We start from the raw sequence: 21,678 nt of genomic DNA, 5'->3' as shown, positions 1-21,678 counted from the left end.
GTTGCTTATATCCTACTCCCATGGGAATATCGCTACCCATCAAACACCTTTCATCCCCATCCCCTCACCTATCAACCACTCACAGTGTAAGAGCCTTGCTTTGCTGATTTAATCATCTTCTCTCATATCCAGAAACCTCCTTCATGTCTTATAAAATGAATTGTTCTTAACCACCCCCCTTGACTCTTAACATTATGGCAACTTATTCTTTAAAATCAAAACTTAGGTTTAACCATGCTACTCTTATGAAGGGTCTGCTTTCCTTTGCTCATCCCCATGTGTAGAAGCATTTCTCCTCCACCCACTTTCCTGATCACAGTCAATCCAAAGCACAAATTCAACCTTGTCTTCTTTAGTTTTCAACATCTCTCAAACCATAATAAACCATCTCTTCCATCCAGACACTCTTTGGTAGCCTTGTAAGAATTCCTCACATTTAACTTGGTTTCTTTCCCCAAAATCCGTTCCCACTGAGTCCAAAGCACAACTGTTAACAAACAGTTGTACATGACCTGAAACTAATCATTCTTCCCAATGTCAGGAGCTACTCCGCTGCAGTCATGAAAGGCTGTGATTACATGTCTGAGAGCCTATGAGAGCTTTCCAACACCTTTGCGTACAGATCTTATCCCTGTGATTGCAGTTGACAAATTAAACCAGGTACTGTTCACTATGATCCCATACCAAAATCTTGTATGGCATCTAACAATTCCAGGAAATATTGGCCTCTCCATGCAGGTTCGAGGTTAGAATAGGCCCAATGTGTTCCTGACTGTCATAAGAGGTGATTGAAAGGAGTCTCCTACTTTTCGGCCTTCAGTATTACGGTCACCTTTTAGGATTTGACCTCCACAATTCCAAATTTTTTTAGAAGTGCAGGCCATTTGGAGAAGGACCCATATGTGGTGCATCATGTAACCATCGGGTGCGGAGGCCTTCCACATCTATTATTGTCATGGCTCTTCTACTCCACCTGTAATCCAGCTATTTGCTATTTGAGTTAGGACACCTTACAGGGTGCATCATCTACATCCTCTGTCCACTGTCCTCATCTGCACCCATGATGATGATGGAGCTCTTCACACACGATGGCCATTGTGGTAGCCAGTCCTTCATATAGGGGTCATCATGTATCCTCGTGGTTGTAGCCTCCTGACAACACAGAAATTGCACTGCTGATGCCTGAGATGCAAACTCCCCAAATATGCCAAGGAGCAGATGCCCGTGTTCTTGGGGCATCAGGACTCCCAGCAACTGCCATCACACCAGGTGACCTTTGCTGTGGCTCGGAGGTGTGTGTGGGGAGAGCCCCTGATTGGATTTGGTGGCATCAGGGCGGATGATCAGCAATGAAGTGGATGAAGTCTGATGCTGGTGGTCAAATTGCTCCAGCAGCCTCTAAATCATTCCCTTCCCTGGCAACATTGTGGGAGGAACTTAGGGCTAAAGATCAAGGAGAAGCATATTCTCCTCAATACTTAGTTTGTGCATGGTCTGATGGGGAATTAAAAAGCCCGTTTTTCTCTTTGAGAACTTAAAGAACAAATTTGGAGAAATGGCGGGAATATCCAAAATGCGGAACAGGTCGGTCCTTATAAAAACAGCATCCCTTGCCCAGTCATGTGCATTGCTTGCCTGTGCCAAGCTGGCTGATGTCCTGGTCTCAATTGCCCCCCCTCCCCCCCATAAGAGCTTATACGTAGTCCAGGGAATTATATTCCATAGAGATCTCCTCTTGCAGTCCGATGACAAGTTGCGTTCCAACCTCCTGTGACAAAGTGTACACTTTATCAGGTGTATGTGTAGGAGACCTAAGGGCAACAGGGTTGCTACCAGTGCCTTCATCTTGGCCTTTGAGGGTGATACATTGCCTGAAAAGGTCAAGTTGATGGTCTGCTGGTGTGATGTCAAACCCTATGTTCCTTCCCCTATGCAGTGCTTCAAATGCCAGAAATTTGGACACATGTCCTCTCGATGTAATGCCAGCCTCACATGTCAGGAATGCGGACATCTGTCACACAAGAACATTCCTTGTGCCCTCCTCCCATTTGTGTCAACTGTTGAGAGCACCATTCCTTCTGTTCGCCAGACTGCACTGTTTATCAGAAAGAGAGGAAGATAATGTAATATAAGACTCTGGATAGGCTGACCTACACGGAGACAAAAAGGAAATGCAAAATTCTTAACGCGGTACACAAGATTTCCTCATATGCTACAGCTATGGCATCACTGCCCTTTATGAAAACGGCATCCCTAACAGCTTTGCCTCTTAAAGTGGACCTCTAGGGCCGGCAGACCTTGATGGTTCGGGACACTCATCTTCCCATTGCTCCCCTAACATCTACTTTGGTAGCAATGACCCCCCAGCCATCAGTGACATTGGTCCCCACCCCTTGGCCGGAGAAGTAACAGACTCCTCCAGCTCCTCTTGCAACAAAGGGGTCTCTTGGGACATTACCTTCCAAGGCTTGTTCTGCTGTGAAGCCAGACACCAGCCAGTGGCTGACAGAGCCACAAGGTGCTGGTCATAGGGCCTTGTGATCATTATCGGTTCCTGAGCCAAACTCAGGTAAGCCCTCCCAACCGAAGAAACCGAAAGAGAAGTTAGAGGTTAGAAAGAAGAAAACCATGAAGAAAAAAGAGACACCACTGCTTCCTGCAAGTTCCCATTCTGAAGATGAGGTGGAGATCTTAGTGTCCTCCGAGGACCTGGTTCTCACCGGTGCCTTGGAACCAATGGACACAGAGACCACAAACCCTCAACAGGTGTCTGCAGGCGACCCTGAGACATAAACTGCCTCCTTGGTCCTGTCATGCCTTCCCAGGCAACAGAAAGCATCATTCTCCTGTGAAACTGCGGCAGTTTTTTCCCGCACCTGGCTGAGCTATGACAACTCTTAAGCATTACACCTGCTTTTCGTGTTGCCCTTCAGAAAATCTGGTTTCCAGCAATGTGGAATCCCCCCCCCCCCCCTCCCACTTTTCGTGGCTATTCGGGGTATTAAAAAATCATAATGACTGTAACAGGATGTCAGGTGGAGTATGTATATATGTCCTTACCTCTGTCTATAGCAAACCCGTGCCACTTCAAACACCTTTAGAAGCTGTGGCTGTCAGGGTGTTGACAACGCAGGAAATTACCATCTGTAACTTCTATCTTCCTCTAGACGGTGAAGTCCCACAACATGTATTGGCTACCATAATTTCTCAACTCGCTCCACCTTTTCTACTTCTGGGTGATTTCAACAACTGTAACCCTTTCTGGGGTGGATCTAAGATGACTGGCTGTGGTAAAGATGTGGAAAGCCACTAACTCAACTTGACCTTTGCCTCCCAAATACAGGTGGCCCCACTGATTTCTGTGTGGCACATGGCACATGGCAAATGGCAAATACTCAGCCACTGATTTCTCAGTTTGCAGTTGTGGCCTTCTATCGTCCATCCACTGGAGACCTCATGATGACTTGTGTGGTAGTGACCACTTTACACTCTTCCTGTCCCTCCCGGGCATTCCTCATGTGGACACTTGCCGAGGTGGGCTCTTACCAAGGCTGACTGGGATGCTTTCATGTCTGCTACCTCTGTTGGATCTCCATCGCTTGGTAACATCAGTGTGATGATCCAGAATGTTACTACCACCACTGTTTCTGTGGCTGAATTGCTTGGCTATTCCTTGTTCCTCATGTTGTCCCCAGCGGAAGACAGTGCCTTGGTGGTTGCTGGAAATTGCTGCAGGCATTAGGGATCGCAAGTGGGCGCTACGGTGTCGTAAGCGGCACCCATCAATGGAGCAATTCATTGCCTTCAAACGGCTGCATGCCCAGACCTGTCAACTAATCAAAAGATAGAAGCAGGAATGCTGGGAATGGTATGTCCCCAACATTGGAACATGAACTTGTCCTTCCCAGGTTTGGACTAAACTCAGACACCTTTACAGCTATCAGACCCCTGGAGTTATACCTGAGATTTCCACACATGGAGCTGTATACACCGACCCAGATGCAATCACAGAGTGTTTTGCCAAGCATTAAGCTTAAACCTCTGCGTCTGAGAATTACCACCCTGCCTTTTGTACCTTAAAACAGCAGGTAGAACGACAACACCTATCTTTTACTACATGCCACACTTAGTCTTATAATGCTCCATTCAGTGAGTGATTTCTCAGTGCCCTTGCACATTGCCCTGACACAACCCTTGGACCAGACCACATCCATCACCAGATGTAGTTAAACATCTGTCAGTGCATTATCAGTGCCACCTCTTCAACCACACCTGGAGTGATGGCGAATTCCTATTGCAGTAGCGAGAAAGTATCATTATTCCAACACCAAAACGTAGTAAAAACCCTTTAGATATGGATTGCTATCGTCCTACTAGCCTCACCAATGTTCTGTGCAAGCTGCTCAAATGTATGGTGAGCTGGCAGTTTGTGTTGGCTCCTTGAGTCTCGTGGTCTTCTGGTTCCATCCCAGGGCAGTTTTCGCCAAGGTCGCTCCACTATTGACAACTTGGTATATCTGGAGTCTGCCATCTGAATGGCATTTTCCCGCCATCATCACCTTATTGCCGACTTTTCCACCTGCTGACGAAAGCCTGTGACACCACTTGACGATGCCACATCCTCGCTAAATTGCACGGGTGGGGTATCCGGGGTCAGCTGCCAATTTTTACATGGAACATTTTGTCACTCCGCACCTTCAGAGTTTGTGTCAGTGATTCATACAGTTCCCTCTGTAGCCAAAAGAATGGGGTTCTGCAGGGCTCTGTACTTAGTGCCCCACTCTTTTTAGTGGACATTAATGGTCTAGCAGCAGCTGTGGGGTCCTGACGACTTTTGTATTTATCTTTGCTCATCTATTATTGGTGTGGTTGAACGTTGACTGCAGGGAGGCATATGAAAGGCACAGACATGGGCCCTTGCCGACGGCTTTCAGTTTTCAGCTGCCAAGACTTGGGTCATGCGTTTCTATCGGTGTCATAAAGCTCACCCGCACCCACAACTTTATCTTGATGACAATCTCCTTAACCTAGTGGACTCTTATCACTTTTTAGGACTGGTTTTCGACACCCACTTAACTTGGCTTCCCCATCTTTGTCGGCATAAGCAAAAGTTGTGGCAGCACCTTAACATTCCTCAATGCCTGTGTCACACCAACTGGGATGCAGATCGCCCTACTCCGTTGCAGCTGTATAAAACCCTTTTACAGTTCCACCTTGACTATAGCATATGGTTCAGCGTCGCTCTCAACATTGCAGATACTGGACCCTATACACCACTGTAGAGTTCGACTTGTGATGGTAGCTTTCCGTACGAGCCCAGTGAACACCCCAACTTATGGAAACTGTTCCTCCATTGCTGATCAGTCGATGACAACTACTCACCAGTTATACCGCACTTATTCACAGCTTGCCTAACCATCCAAGTTACCACCTCCTTTTCCCTGACATGACGATCCACATCCCGAAATGGCAACCCAGATCAGGGATTACAGTTGCAGTATGTATCCAATCCCTTCTCACTGAACTCGAGTCTTTCCCTCTGCCACCTCTCCTCCAGGTCCACTCATTTACACCTCCATGGTGTATACCTTGACAACAGCTTTGCCTGGACCAACAACACATCCCAAAAGAGTCAGTACACCCTGCAACCCTCCATCACCTGTTTCTCTCTCTTCTTGATGTGCCCCAGGATTCACTGGTAGTTTACATTGATGGCTCAATACTTGATGGTCATGTTTGGTTTGCTTATGTTCATGGGGGACCTGCTGCACAGTGCTTATTGCCAGATGGCTGCATTGTTTTCACTGCAGAGCTGATAGTTATCCCTGGTGCTCTTGAGCATATCCGTTCAAGTGCCGGCGAGTCCTTCCTCATTTATAATGATTCCTTGAGCGCCTTACAAGCTCTCGACCAGTGCTATCCTCGCCGTCCTTTGGTAATGGCCATCCAAGAGTCCGTACACATCCTCAAACAATGTGGACGGTCAGTGGTCTTCATATGGACCCCGGGACACGTCAGAATCCCGGTAAATGAACTTGCTGACAGGCTAGCCAAAGAGGCTACTTGTACACTGCAAGGTTTTTGGGTTCTGGAGTACAGAATGGCGCTTGCTGACTTTGCCGAATAAATTACATATGGTAAAGGAGATAGTGATTTGTCGAGGCCCCTCATGCGAGTCTCTCGTAAGGACTCCATTGTCCTTTGCCGGCTCTGCATCAGCATACTTAGCTGGCTCATGTTCAACTCCTATGTCACAAGGACCCACATCAGTGTTGCTGTGGACTGTACAGTTTCAGACAAGGTCCTCCAACTTATTGTTCAGCCCTACAGTTAACATTTTGTTGATCAGTTCGCCTGTCAGAATGATGCAGAAGCACACTATGGCCACCTGAACACCTTCCTTCAGGAGACAGGAATTAACTGAATGGAATGACCTGCATATATGATGACGTGAACGTGGTTGAGCATGCTTGGCACCAGTTGAAACTTGCAATGTGCTGTTGCAAGAATTCTTGTCACACAATGGGTGACTTCAGTTCAGTCACTGAACAGTGGGTTAGGCTTGAACAGCAATGTCTCTGATATCTTGTGGGCAGCATACCAATGAGGATCCAAACAACTTACAATGCAAAGAGTGGAGGAACATGGTACTGAATGTTACCCAGCAGTAGATTTTGATTTTAAAGGTGTGCAAGGATGTGCACTTTCAAACAGACTACCTTTATTTTGGTTGTTGTTTTGTTTTTATTTAACAGTAAAATTATGTTTTTAGTTTCATAATACTTATCCTTCCAGCCACTGCTTCCTCTGGATCTAAATCACACACAAATTTGTTGGTCTGCAGGTGAGTAAAACTATTTTTGAGCATTTTGCATAGAAGAAGATTACAAATATATTTTCATACTACTTCACATCAGTAAAAAGCCATAAGCCACATGTAATATAAGGGGCGTTCAAAAAGAAACGAGCCAGAGGCATAATTACAGAAACCAGTACCTGTATGTTAGAAGTATTCACCCTGGCTGTTGAGACACTTGTCCCACTGTGACACTGGGTGGTGAATTGCTGTCTCGCCCCCAGGGGCTGGGTATGGGCTTGGCGACCCCAGGGTTCCTGAGCTGGGGACTGGTAAGCGCCGCCAGTCCTCTGTCACCGTAAGCTCTGGGCATACTTCCAACGACCACCGTGCAGTGCGGCGATGGAATGTTGTGTGTCTCAGGGAATGGGGATCTTGGCTTGACCGCCCGGATCGCGAGGATGGAATAAACCTCTACAAATAACCCCTCAATCTCAAGGTGTGCTGCGCGCTGATGAGATGCATGGCTGTTGAGGTGGAACAGTCGTTAGCGGGCAACCTCTGGGGAACCTGCCGCACCTCAGTTGTATAAGGTTTACCTAGGCACCTGTCTAGGTGGACTTCTAGTTCCCTAGCTGCTCATGGAACTGAGATGGAACCCTCGAGCTTTTATTCTTCTCCTGCCAGCGGAAAGGGTGGACCGCTGGTGGGTTCTAACACCCAATCCAACAAGAGGGCTCGTGTAGCCAGTCCTCCTGACTCAGTTACTAGTAACAGAATGCAAACTGCTTCGCAAAATGTGTTTCTCATAATTAAAAGAAAGGAGGGGAGTTTTGATAAAGTTTCACCATTTTATACACAGAGAGGCTTAGAAGGCATTGCTGGCACCTTAAAATCTGTCAAGCGCTTGCGAAATGGAACCTTGTTGGTTGAAACATCTAGTTTCCAGCAAGTCCAGGACCTTCAGAAAGCACCATTTCTTGGGGAGTTTGCGATAGAGACTGAATTTCACAACACCTTGAACTACAGCAAGGGTGTTGTGACTTGCAGAGATCTCGTTGACATTCCCCAAGACGAACTGAAGGCTGAATGGTCCCGGGAAGGAATTGTCGACGAGCAACATGTTATGAAATGGGTGGATGGTACTCTCATAAAGACTGACTCATTTATCCTTACATTTAACAGCACCAAATTGCCTGAGCATGTGAAGGCAGGTTTCCTACGGCTCAGTGTATGGCCTTATTACCCCAACCACATGCGGTGTTTTAAATGCCAACACTTTGGACACACTACTCTCGGCTGTAGAGGGGAAGCCACTTGCAGGAATTGTGGTAAAGCCGCCCATGAGGGAGTTGGTTGCTCCTCTCCTCCTAAGTGTGTTAACTGCTCTGGGATCACCCTGTGTGGAGTAGGGAATACAGGGTTTCCCTTGAGGAATGGAAGATCCAGGAACTTAAAACCACAAAACGCATACCATATGGTGAGGCAAAGAAAATCTACAAGTTCATGCAGCCGCCCACGTTCGCTGCCTCCTTTTCTTCCGTTTTGAAACAGCCAGTCTTGAAAACTGATGTCGCTACACAAATGGAGGTCGCTACTGTCAGCACTAGCACCTGCATTTGTCAATGCACGTGTGCTGCTGCAGTTCCTGTGAAGCCTGCTGCTTTTCCCCAGTCTTCTGACCAGGCCGTTGTAGCTGACATCTTGGACCTTCCTGCCCCCTTCCCGGGTCCAGTCTTGTGTACTGCCCAGCGCTGCTACACCACCTACTGCTTCTGAGGTTTTGGCTCCAGTGACACCTCAGACCAAAAAATCTAAGCCAAAGCCAAAGGTAAAGACTCACCCACTGAAGGAGACTGAAGTTATACAATCTGCTGATGTCTCGATATCATTCTCTCTCATGTCTCTCTCGACTCCTCTTCAGAGGCGATGGAGGTTGATGTCAGACTGGGGCAATCATCTCGCCCCAAAACTGAGCCTCCACATGTTGTGGGCTCTCCTCCCCGAAAGAAAGTGAGAATGAAGGTACTCCCACCCTGATAGATGGCTCCCATTATACAGTGGAACATGAATGGATTCCGGGCACATGTGGAGGAACTGAACCTCCTAGCACGGCAACGCCCCCTGTGCTTGTGTTTACAGGAAACGCATTTCAAACCATCTAATGCTCCTGTACTAAGGGGCTATACATTATATCGCAAAGATGACCTGACTGGAGAAAGGGCCAAAGGCAGAATCGCCGTGTTTGTCAATAATGACCACCACTCCTCTGCTCTCCCGCTGGATACTGACCTGCAAGCAGTTGCAGTTGAAATTCATTCACGTCGGCGACTTACCGTTTGCTCCCTTTATTTACCTCCTCTGGATGCAGTGAACTTAGAGGCTCTCACAGACTTATCGCACAACTCCCCCATCCATTTCTCCTCCTGGGCGACTTCAATGCCCATAATGTCCTGTGGGGCTCCACTTTGTGCTCGAGGTCGAGTTTTGGAGAGCCTCCTAACGTCTCAAGTGTTGTGCATCCTCAACACTGGTACTGCGACTCATTTCTCTGCTGCTACTGGGTCATTCTCAGCCATTGACCTATCTTTCTGCTTTCCAAGCCTCACTGACTCTGTTCACTGGGAGGTCACTGACCACCTTCATTCCAGCGATCATTTCCCCATCCGCATTCATCTCCTGGATGGTGTATTGCTGGAGCAGAGGCCGCCATCGTGGATGATTGGCAGGGCTAACTGGCCACTGTTCAGTCGGTTGGCTGTGTTTGAACGCCACAACAGCGTACAGGAATGGGTGGATCACATCACAATTGCGATCCATCATGCTGCTGACCTGTCCATACCACAGTCTTCTGGCCCTCATAAGCGGCGCCTTGTCCCTTGGTGGACAGAAGAGTGCCAGTCAGCCATCCGGGACAGGCGTGCGGCTCTTCGACGATTTAAATGCCGCCCAACAGCAGTCAGTCTTACCGCCTTTCGAATCGCGAGAGCCAGGGCACGCCGTGTTATTAAGGAGAGCAAGAAAAGGTCATGGCAGGAGTTCCTGGACTCCATCAACCGTTCCACTTGTTCCACAAAAGTATGGGAAGCCATCCGGAGGATTTCCGGTCAACGCAGTCGTTTACCAATAGCTGCAGTCCTAAACCAGGGATGCCTCCAAACGACACCCACATCCATTGCTCAGACGCTGGCAGAGCATTTTGCACAAAGTACTGCCACTGCAAATCAGGCTCCAGCATTTCGTCGCTACCGTGCGACTGTCAAGAGAGCAAACTTGGACTTTCGGTCGAATAGTTCTGAGGCCTACAACTCCCCTTTCTCCCTGTGGGAACGTGAATCGGCTCTAACTGAGACTTCTGATACTGCACTGGGTCACCACCGCATCCGGTGCTCCATGCTTCGTCATCTGCCAGCGGTGTCAAAGGAAATCCTCCTCGAATGTTTTAATCTCATATGGCAGACAGGAGTGTTCCCCACCTCGTGGAGGGAGGCAATCCTCATCCCTCTCCTCAAACCAGGAAAGGACCGCACATGTCCCAGTAGTTATCGCAGTATCACCTTGACGAGCTGTGTCGGAAAGACCCTGGAACAGATGGTTAACCGTCATCTGGTCTGGCTGTTAGAAACCAGACAGCTCCTTAGCCACTCTCAGTGTGGATTCCGAAAATTTCGGTCCACAGTCGACAACCTGACCCTCCTAGAGGCGGCTATTCAGCAGGCTTTCCTCTGTCAGCATCACTGTATCGGTATCTTCTTTGATATCTGTAAGGCATATTATACTACTTGGAGACACTGTATTCTTGCACAACTGCATCAGTGGGGCTTTTGTGGCCGCGTCCCCATTTTCATTCGGTCTTTCCTGTCTCAGCGTTTTTTTCAGACCCGAGTTGGTAACACACTGTCTGATCGCTTTGAGCAAGAGAACGGTGTCCCCCAGGGCAGTGTTTTAAGCATTACCCTCTTTGCCATAGCCATCAGCAGCATAACATCTACAGTGAGGAGTCCAGTACAGTGCTCCTTATTTGTGGACGACTTTGCTGTTTTCTGTTCCTCCTCCAGTGTTGCAACCGTGAGCCGTCAGTTGCAGCTAACAGTGCGGCGGTTAGAGGAGTGGGCTGCAAAGACGGGTTTTCGGTTTTCTGCCGTTAAGTGTGTTTGTGTTTATTTTAATCGTTCTCGTCATCTTTTTACTCTGCCTGCTTTGCATATGGGGGATACTGTCCTACATTTTAGAGACACAGTGTGGTTTCTGGGCCTAATTTTTGACTCCAGGTTGTCATGGCTGCCACACCTACGCGATTTCAAAGCCAGAACCCTGAAGGCACTGAACATCCTCAAGTGCCTCAGCCACAGGTCTTGGGGAGCGGACAGGGCGCGTCTCCTTCAGTTTTATCGCGCTTTTGTGCGTTCACGGCTGGACTATGGGTGCACAGTGTATGGGTCAGCGAGGCCATCTTATTTGCAGATCCTTGACGCTGTCCACCATGCTGGGATTCGACTGGCCACGGGTGCTTATCGGACCAGTCCCATACCCAGCCTCTGTGCTGAGGCTGGGGAACCGCCACTTACCATCTGGCGGCAGCTCCTGCTGGTGCGCCAGGTTTGTAAGTTTCTTGCAGCTCCCACCTCACCTGCTCACCATCTTGTTGCTCATCCACCTCTCGACCGCCTTTTGTTCCCACCATCCCCGGGCTGCGTTGCCGTTTGGGATCCGAGTGCAACATGTGCTAGAGTCCCTCGGTGTGGAGTCTGTACAACGCCAAATCCTGGTTTTTAACCGCCTGTCACCCTGGTTACTGAAGAGGCCTGGAGTGATTTTAGATGTATTGCAATACAAGAGAGATTGCACTCCTGCCATCGTATTTAATGCAGCATTTTTTGCCATTTTATCTGAGCACCAAGACTATGTAGCCGTTTTTACGGATGGGTCGAAACAAGGGGATTCCGTTGGTTGCTCTGTTGTTTTTCCAGATCGTGTCCTCACGGTCCGACTGCCTAATACTTTTACTGTCTTTGATGCAGAATTGTCTTCGATCTTGCGGGCACTGGAGCAGATGAGACATTCTTCCTATCCTAAATTTCTTGTCTGTTCCGATTCACTAAGTGCCCTTCACTCATTGCAACGTTTGTATACAGCAGATAAAATAGTCCAGACCATCCAGGATGCCCTCCTCCAACTACAGCAATTGGGGAAGGTGGTGGCTTTCTGCTGGGTTCCGGGGCATGTCGGCATTGCTGGGAATGAAAGGGCAGATCTCACAGCCAAGGAGGCATGTCTCGATCCACAAGAATCTCCGTGTGCTATACCCCTGCACGCACTTAGCTCACTGTCGAGCTCACGAGTCATGCGTCGGTGGGAGGATGAGTGGCTGGAAGTGAGTCACAATAAGCTCCGTATAGTCAAGCCCACAACGCGTGTGTGGTGTACTTCCTTTCAGCCCCGTCAACAGGACGAGGTTCTCCTCACTCGGCTTCGGATAGGCCACAGCCCTATGACGCATGGCTTCCTGCTCCGGCGGGAGGACCCTCCAGTGTGTGGTGCTTGTGGCGTTCAGGTCACTGTGCGCCACGTTTTATTGGATTGTGTTTTATTTTCTGACCAGCGGGCCGCGGCTGCCTTGCCAGCGGACCTGCCATCTCTTTTAGGCAACACTCAGACGAATGTGGTTAAAGTTTTAAAGTTGTGTGCCATGTCAAATGTTTTTACAAAGATTTTAGGGAGAGGGTCTTAATTTGCTCACTGTGTGACAAGCTCGCCCATATTTTATGTAAGTGGCCAGCCAATTACAATTTGGCATTCTTGTTGCTATGTTCTCCCTTTCCTTACGTTTTACTTTCTTATGTAGCATTTACCTTCTTTTCATGCTTTCTTTGCGTGTGTGTTTCAGTTTTATTAGGTCTGTCCACATTCGTTCCTTTTAATGTGCGTCAGGGCGCTGATGACCTCGCCGTTAAGTGCCCATAAGCCCCAACACACACACACACACACACACACACACACACACACACACACACAATTGCTGTCTCTGAATTCCAGACTGAATTAGGACTCATCTGTGAAAACAACATTGTGTAAGGTAACAGGGGATAATATGGATCTCTTTCAAGTAGTTCGTAATTTAAATTTAAAGCACAGCAGCAGGAATAAAATGTTGGGCAAAATAGACCGGAAAATACTTGTTTTGTGTTTTGATGGGCATTGTAGTTCCGTTGCATGGTGTTTTGTCTTGCTTTTAATTGCAATGAAGTACAAAATTATGGTGATAAATGTGTATAAAATTATATAATGTATTTAGGTTTAAGCATTTAAATCTTATAAATTTGTGAACAAATTGTGGCCATGTTTAGGAATTATTTTGACTAATGTAGTGTCACGTGACCCGACTCAGGACTGTGGATATGAGTGGGAAAATCGGGGTCTTTGGTCGTTGTCCGTTGTGGTGGTAGGTTGGGAGCAGCAAAGTGCCGCGAGTGTAAGCATGGACGCCAGTGTATGTGAAGAAACAATGAGAAAGTGTGTAGGTGTGAGACAATAAACAGTGTACGAATTGCACCGATTATTATTATTTATACAGATCAGATTTATTTGTTAACTTAAAAATGCATGGCCACAAGGTTAAGTGTTTCTTTTGAGTAAATAAGTTTCAGTCTGGACATGTATAGTTAAATTCACTGTTGTCCAAAATTTAGCCAGTATATGACTCAATAGTAGGGGCACAAATGGAACCGTTCACTACCAACCCCCCTTTGCAGATGAGCCACGTGAAAAATAGGTAGTGAACGAGCCCGAGTACAGTTGCAATTGGCCTACTGTTCAACCATCCAGGCGGCATGTTGATGACTCCACTCAAGACATTCCCTTCTGTGAAGATGCATCAGAGGTTGACATACAGCAGGTCTCCAACAATAAAGGTCACTCTGCCGAAGTCTTCTGCACACCATTCGCCTTGATACAACATGTCCAGTGTATCCTGCAAGCTAATGTCCCAGTAACTATGCAGGGCTAGGGCAGTACTGCCATGCCCTTATAACCAAGTAGTGGTACTCTCTTCTGAAGTCACATGTGGTCAACTCTGCCCTGGTCTGCGGGATACAGTTTCAGTCTCTATGAACTGTTGACACATCCAAGAAACAACAGAACGATTCACATTAAGCCATTGGGCCACATCAGTTTGCAGCTGCCCTGCTTTCTTTCTTTCTATGGCCCTCTACAGCAGAGAGTGTGGTAGGCAACTTCTCTGAGGCATACTGCATTGTTTGTGACAGTGTACACAGTGATTTTGGATGTAGGGCTACCCAGCAAGCACTACCTCATTTCACAAATGCCATTACGTCATCATTGGCATGTTTGTCCGTCGACTGGAATACCATCTTCCATGCAGAACATATATCGTATGGACATCTCGTTGGCAGTTTGTATGATTATATTGTGAATTAGACACAGAATGGGGGAACACAGTTTGTTCCTTTGTTTTTGGACACCAGTGTATGTCATGATACAGTCATAACAAATTAATGCTGCTGTAACACCTGTGTTTGAGCAAAGTGCAGTTCTGTAACTAAACCACCTCTAATTGATTTGAGAGGTACAATGTAGGGTATAACAGAAGACGAATTGTTAAAATAATTTAAATTCATTCTCTAGGCTAAACAGGTCTTGAAACCTGGTGTCAGAACTAATGGAGTTGCACAATGTTTTGTTGGTGAACCCCTAAGAAAATGTGTGTGGAGAAAACCGTAGCAGATTTCAGAAATATTAGGTTACCTACATCAGACTGCTTTTCAAATTGTGGCATCTGTCCATAAACACATTCATGTAGTGTACTGTTTAACAATGATGAGGTGTCTGCATGCAACAGAACAAGGCAGAAATACAGTGAAATTCCTTGCGGGCAGCCATTGTGTGTCTGTCTGGCAGTAGCATGGTGGACACTTGAAGTGTCCATGCCCCATGTGGCTGAGTTGGAACAGCCTACAATAAGCATTTGCACAAAACTGTATGTTTAAACCAGATTGAAAACCTGTTTGAGGCTGAAACAGGTAAAGCCGCAAATGGTTCAGCAGCTGCAACCATATGATAAGTAATGATAATGCCCTGTAGTGTTTATTTGTTACGTGATATGGGAGACAGCAGTTAACATCAATTTCTCGTAGAGAAATTAAATTTTAATAAGATCCATTAAAGTGAAATACAGTATCGGGGCATATTTTACTGCTGGTTGGTTTCTCAAATAAACAGTGACAGTGCTACCAGCTGGACTGGATTTCACCACATTTCCTCAATTTTGTTTCTTGTGAAAGTGGATAGGACATTTCAAAGCCGCTAACTCGACCTGATAGTATCATGCTGCCCTGATAGTGATGTATCAGCTAGTCAGCTGTTCCTTTTTCATGTTGACTTCCAACAAAAACAGAGCCCATAATTTTTGTCATGCTACGCAGAGATCCATTTCCCCACAGTTTTAGGTGCAGACAGACATTCAAGTAAGGTAAATGATCAAATGTTCCCAGCGTGTAAAAAGCAAGAAAGGAAATAGTCCCAAAGCACTGTCCAAATTGAGCCCAAGAAGCGAACATACTGTACACTTCAGTAGCCATACAGTTTATCCTAAATCAGTTGTCATTAGTTAAAGGACTACTATGCAAAAGAAAGTTTAGTATTCAAGCTCTGTGTAGATGAAACAGGCAGCCAACATAGAGCAGCAAATGATTGTGTCACCCTGGTGGACTTGCTGAAAACCCTCCCAACACAAGACAAAACAAATTGCACTTCATACACTGGTCTCCCCCCCTCCCCCTCCCCCTTTTTTTTTTCATTTTTTCATCTTAAACTGTGAACTGCCAGTCCAAAGATTAGGATTAACATTGAAAAACCTAATTTTGACAGTGCAGTCATATTCTGTAAGCAGTATGTTACTCGGACATATTTATCAATACTTTAAATTTATTTGGAGATATACTTTTCAAATCATTGTGAAGTTTGTACTTCAAAGAGTATTTTGCAGTGCATCACACGCTAAAGATTCCTTTAACTCTAGTCACTACAGGAGAAATGTCTTGATGGAAACCATTTTCATTTTTAACCACAATGCCTCTGCTTAAACAACATGGAATGAACTGCAGCAAGGCAGTTACCATTTTCAATTCTAAGCCGTCACAGTCATTCATATTCTTGTTGCATGTTTGTGAACAGATGGGTGGTTATAGGAGAGTGTGCATTTGTTATGGATGTCTACACCTTGTTCATATTCTTTGTGGCATTCCACCACCAGTTACGCAGAGGGTTCCAAGTGGGCCTGCCAGTCATGTTCCTTTAATATTTTATGTGTGATATTTGCATACTGCACGACATACATTTTTTTAGCTTCCTGCACCTGAAAAAACAAGATCAAAAAGAACTAGCATAAGAAATCTTCATTGTTATGTCCCAGTTCCTCTCCACACCATCCCTTTGAATTGTATTGCCCATCCAGTCCTCTATGCCTTGAATATATGGCAATTTAACTGTGTGGTCTACGTTCTTTCTGTTTCTTTCTTTTACACCATTTAAGTCTTTTCTAGTTATGTGGTATAATAGTGCCCATTAGCTGATCTCTTCTCACTTTATTAGCTGAGTAACATCGTCATCTTAAAGCAACGTTTTAATGAAGTTCTTATTCCTCTCTATGAAAACAATCCATAATATATAAAAGATCACTTCCTACAAGAAACTTTATTCATTTGAGGTGACAAGAAGGTGGCACTATTATTAAGTCAGTAAACTCCGGTTTCATCGGTGAAGGTTGCTGAGAATATTTGGATTCCCTAATATTCGTTTATGCAAGACATTCAGTTTAGAAAATACATTTCATGTCCTCTACCAGTTACGTATCTATAAGGGGCATTCAAAAAGAAACAAGCTGGAGGCATAATTACAGAAACCAGTATCTGTATGTTAGAAGTATTGACCCTGGCTGTTGAAATGTGTGTCCCACTGTGACACAAGGTGGTGAATGACTGTCTCATAATATTCCCAGGGCTGCGATGTTAACCAGGTCCACACCTACAGCTGCCTCTGTTCTTCATTTAGCTTTTCGTAGGCTGCCTTGCCATTTGTCTGTTCTTCTATGTTGTAGGCTTCTGTTATGTGTTGTGCAACAATCAGCAGGTGTCTGCAGGTTGAATTGTAGGCAAGATTTGCCATGCTATTGAAAAACATCCTCCAGTTCTAGCAGTGTTAAGTTGCAGACTGCAGGTGTCATGTGCATTGTTATTCACGCAGTATACAATGCTTTTTTAAAATAATAAAACTCCAACTGCTGTTATGCATGATAGTAAAGTTAGATTGTCAATAGGTAGCATCTTCTAAATTATTTACAGAAACATGTATGACCGAAATCGCATGATAGAGACTACATTTGCACAAAGAATCTTAACAATTGAGCAGCTGTCATACATAATGGTTGGACACCTTCTGTATTGTTTTCAAAAAAATGTTTGAAAACAAAGTTTTTTAACAAAAACTATAACTTTAAATTATGTGTGTTTTTTGTCATTAGTGGTGAATGAAATCCTGAAAATAATGTCTCAGTCTTTTGAGTAAGTAATATCGGAGATATTGTGCACCAACAAAAAAACACTATTGAGAAATAATGATACGAATATAATAGAGGGAAACATTCCACGTGGGAAAAATATATCTAAAAACACAGATGATGTGACTTACCGAACGAAAGTGCTGGAAGGTCGATAGACACACAAACAAACACAAACATACACACGAAATTCAAGCTTTCGCAACAAACTGTTGCCTCATCAGGAAAGAGGGAAAGACAAAAGGATGTGGGTTTTAAGGGAGAGGGTGAGGAGTCATTCCAATCCCGGGAGCGCAAAGACTTACCTTAGGGGGGAAAAAGGACAGGTATACACTCGCGGCACACACACACATATCCATCCGCACATACATATGTGCGGATGGATATGTGTGTGTGTGCGCGAGTGTATACCTGTCCTTTTTCCCCCCTAAGGTAAGTCTTTCCGCTCCCGGGATTGGAATGACTCCTCACCCTCTTCCTTAAAACCCACATCCTTTCGTCTTTCCCTCTCCTTCCCTCTTTCCTGATGAGGCAACAGTTTGTTGCGAAAGCTTGAATTTCGTATGTATGTTTGTGTTTGTTTGTGTGTCTATCGACCTGCCAGCACTTTCGTTCGGTAAGTCACATCATCTGTGTTTTTAGATCTATTGAGAAATAATTATGATTGCTCTAGAATAGTATCGGTCATTGTTGCTGCAGTCTCGTCTGTATGAAGATGAGTTCCCATATATATGTCATTCAAATGTTATTGCTATATAAGTTCTGGATGGTCATGAAAGCTCCACTCCCATTTCTGTAGCCATGTAAACTGATGGTAACATTAACAATAGCATCTAATTTTCCTTCTGATTTTTTAAATATAGCTCAATGGCATTTACTGTACATGTTTCTAGGCTCTGTTTTTTGCATATTTTTTCTTTCTGCACACAATCCAAATGACTAACACTTTTTTCTGTTTATATATGGCATCAAAATTCTTTTTTTATTCATCTTTGCTATTCCAGCTCTTGACCAGGGTAAATCACTGCATGAAGTTCTACTTGTTTTACACACAATGTTTAATGCAAGTTCTGCACAACATTAGTAGCAGTAAACATTAACCATTGTTGATTTTTCTGTCAGGATGTTGAAAAGTTATTTCCTATCACACAGTCACTCTCTCATTATGTAGCTTCACGACTCCCCACTCCACAAAGAGTGTCTTTCCGCCGTCCACCTAACCTTCATAACCTCTTGGTTCATCCCTATGAAATCCCCAAACCACCTTCCCTACCCTCTGGCTCCTACCCTTGTAACCGCCCCCGGTGCAACACCTGTCCCATGCACCCTCCCACCACCACCTACTCCAGTCCTGTAACCCGGAAGGTGTACACGATCAAAAGCAGAGCCACGTGTGAAAGCACCCACGTGATTTACCAACTGACCTGCCTACACTTTGAAGCTTTCTATGTGGGAATGACCAGCAACAAACTGTCCATTTGCATGAATGGACACAGGCAGACAGTGTTTGTTGGTAATGAGGATCACCCTGTGGCTAAACATGCCTTGGTGCACGGCCAGCACATCTTGGCACAATGTTACACCGTCCGGGTTATCTGGATACTTTCCACTAACACCAACCTATCAGAACTCCGGAGATGGGAACTTGCCCTCCAATATATCCTCTCGTCGCATTACCCACTAGGCCTCAACCTCCGCTAATTTCAAGTTGCCGCCACTCATACCTCACCTGTCATTCAACAACATCTTTGCCTCTGTACTTCCGCCTCGACTGACATCTCTGCCCAAACTCTTTGCCTTTACATATGTCTGCTTGTGTCTGTATATGTGCGGATGGATGTGTGTGTGTGTGTGTGTGTGTGTGTGTGTGTGTGCGTGCGTGCGTGCGTGCGTGCGTGCGTGAGTGTATACCTGTCCTTTCTTCCCCCCCAAGGTAAGTCTTTCCGCTCCCGGGATTGGAATGACTCCTTACCCTCTCCCTTAAAACCCACATCCTTTCGTCTTTCCCTCTCCTTCCGTCTTTCCTGATGAAGCAACCGTGGGTTGCGAAAGCTTGAATTTTGTGTGTGTGTTTGTGTTTGTTTGTGTATCTATCCTTTGGTAAGTTACGTCATCTTTGTTTTTAGATATATTAGTATGACTTTCTTATGATGATACTTTATTGCAACCTTCAGTTTGATAAAAGTGTTAGAAATTTTTTAGTAGGTAGGGCACTTAACTTTTTCTGGCAGTTCCTTCCTTTTATCATAATAAGCTGTCAGGTCTAAAACCCTCTTTTGTAAGGATACTACACAGCCATTTGCCATTACAGATTCAGCCATATAGGAGGAGATTGTAGCAGGTGAATATGCAATTCAGTAGTTTCCCCTCTTCTACTTCTCTCCTATTCCACCTACCTCCCCACCCCCACCCCCCGCCCCCTCCCTCCTCAAACCTACCAACTACACCTAGCAGCCCTATCCTGTGCCCCACCACATTCCTGCATGCTCCCACAAGTAGCACTACACCCGCCCTCACCCCTACCCTGCTATCCCCTCCCCACCCCACCCCACCCCAGCCGCCTCCTTTCGCACTAGCCAGATTGCTTTTTTCATCAGGTGCAGTTGCTCGCAGTCCTGCCTTGGTGGCCACAACAGTGGTCATGTATGTGCGGGAGATGTGCTTGTGAGAATGTATGTGTGTTTTATATGTTAGAAAAGGCCTTTTGGCCAAAAGTACACATTTATAGCAGTCTTTTTGTTGTGCCTGTCTGTGACTCAATATCTCCTCTATTTGGTGAGTAGCAATCTATTCTTTTCATAATGTTACCTTCATTCAATAACACATGTGTATTATTTGACTAACTTATGAGAAGGACAGAATTTTACATCATTGTTTAAAAAAACTTTGTTTCTCAAATTAATCTTTCAAAATTTGTAGAATATTTCCAACTAATGTGTGCTAAGTCTTTCAATGGTAACATCAATGAGCATCATAGCATCAAGAGCTTACCAGGCTAATAGTCCATGGTCTGTTGGATCACAGCCCATCAGGCTGGTAAGCTCTTTGTGTGTCCTTTTCCAACTGGGCTGTATTATTCATGTTTACAGTTGCCCTGTTCTTGAGAGTTTTTGCAATTTTGTCAGTAACAAAGTATCTTTTGTAGTAGTTGTAAAACTGACAAAGGACATAGAGGAAATCTTAAATTTTATTTCAGCTAGAATAACTTACAATACATTCTGATACAATATGTATAAAGATTGTAGAAATAGGTTTTAATTGCTTTTGTGTGTCACTAATTGACATAAAATTTAATAAAACACTTTTAAAACTATCAGACTGAATAATACAATGTTGTTTACTATATCCATGCTTCCAGTAATTTGTTGTACATTGTATACATATATATCTCTTTATTTTTTTTTTTTAAGGGAGAGAAAGCATAAATCAGGTGGAACATCTTTGGAAATAAATGCACGAACTACTCCTAAGTGTGATAAAACTGGCCCCACAGTGCATTTAATTCAGCATGAAGTCACAACTAGTGAGAAAAATGTTGTGAAACAACCTTTTGGAAATACAGCAGTGATAATAAATGTAAGTGTGTAAATTTTTTTTCCTTCACTTAGTCCCATCCTATTATTAATCACTTTCACCCCTCCACATTTAATTTGCTCTGGAGGCAAGCAAAGAACCAGGAAGAAGTTTTCTGTGAGACTCAACAGCACCACACCATTCTGTGAGACTCAACAGCAGCACACCATGGCTTCATGTATGTTTTCTGATGGCATCTTTGCAACATGAAAATATGGTGATAGAACTACTCTCTGTCATTAAACAGCTAGGAGTGTTTTCCAACTGTAAATCACTTAGTCCTTTTGCATATCCTTGGTGACATTTTTGGGTATCATTCTCTTCTCAGGGAGGCCTACATTCACACATGGCCAACCACTTAATTAAATTCCTACTCATGCTCTTAAGTATATCTTATTTATTCAAATCAACTTACACACATCACAATAAATAATGTAAAAATTACAATAACTATTAAAAACTTAAACTAAAGGAACGGATACCTGTTTTGTCTGTTACACTTTTTTTTTATTGAACCATGGATCTTGCTGTTGGTGGAGAGGCTTGCATGCCTCAGCGATACAGATAATAGGTTCAACCATAGGCCAGACAAATGTGTGGTTCCTGAAGAGGGGCAGCAGCTTTCAAGTAGTTGCAGGGGCAACAGTCTAGATGATTGACTGATCTGGCCTTGTAATATTAAACAAAACGGCCTAGCAGTGCTGGTACTACAAACGGCTGAAAGCAAGGGGAAACT

General features: G+C 45.0%; 1 protein-coding gene across 1 annotated transcript in view; it reads left to right on the top strand.

Annotated features, from left to right (window-relative positions):
• Positions 1 to 21,678, top strand: part of LOC126247573 (zinc finger protein 583-like) — a 122,874-nt gene that overhangs the window by 91,786 nt on the left and 9,410 nt on the right. The window contains exon 10 of the mRNA XM_049948492.1: positions 20,780 to 20,945. Within this exon, the coding sequence (XP_049804449.1) occupies positions 20,780 to 20,945 (166 nt within the window). The remainder of the gene's footprint in view (positions 1 to 20,779; positions 20,946 to 21,678) is intronic.

Source organism: Schistocerca nitens, chromosome 1, assembly GCF_023898315.1.
Source record: "Schistocerca nitens isolate TAMUIC-IGC-003100 chromosome 1, iqSchNite1.1, whole genome shotgun sequence".
NCBI lineage: Eukaryota > Metazoa > Arthropoda > Insecta > Orthoptera > Acrididae > Schistocerca > Schistocerca nitens.
This window is presented reverse-complemented; position numbering and strand designations above follow the sequence as displayed.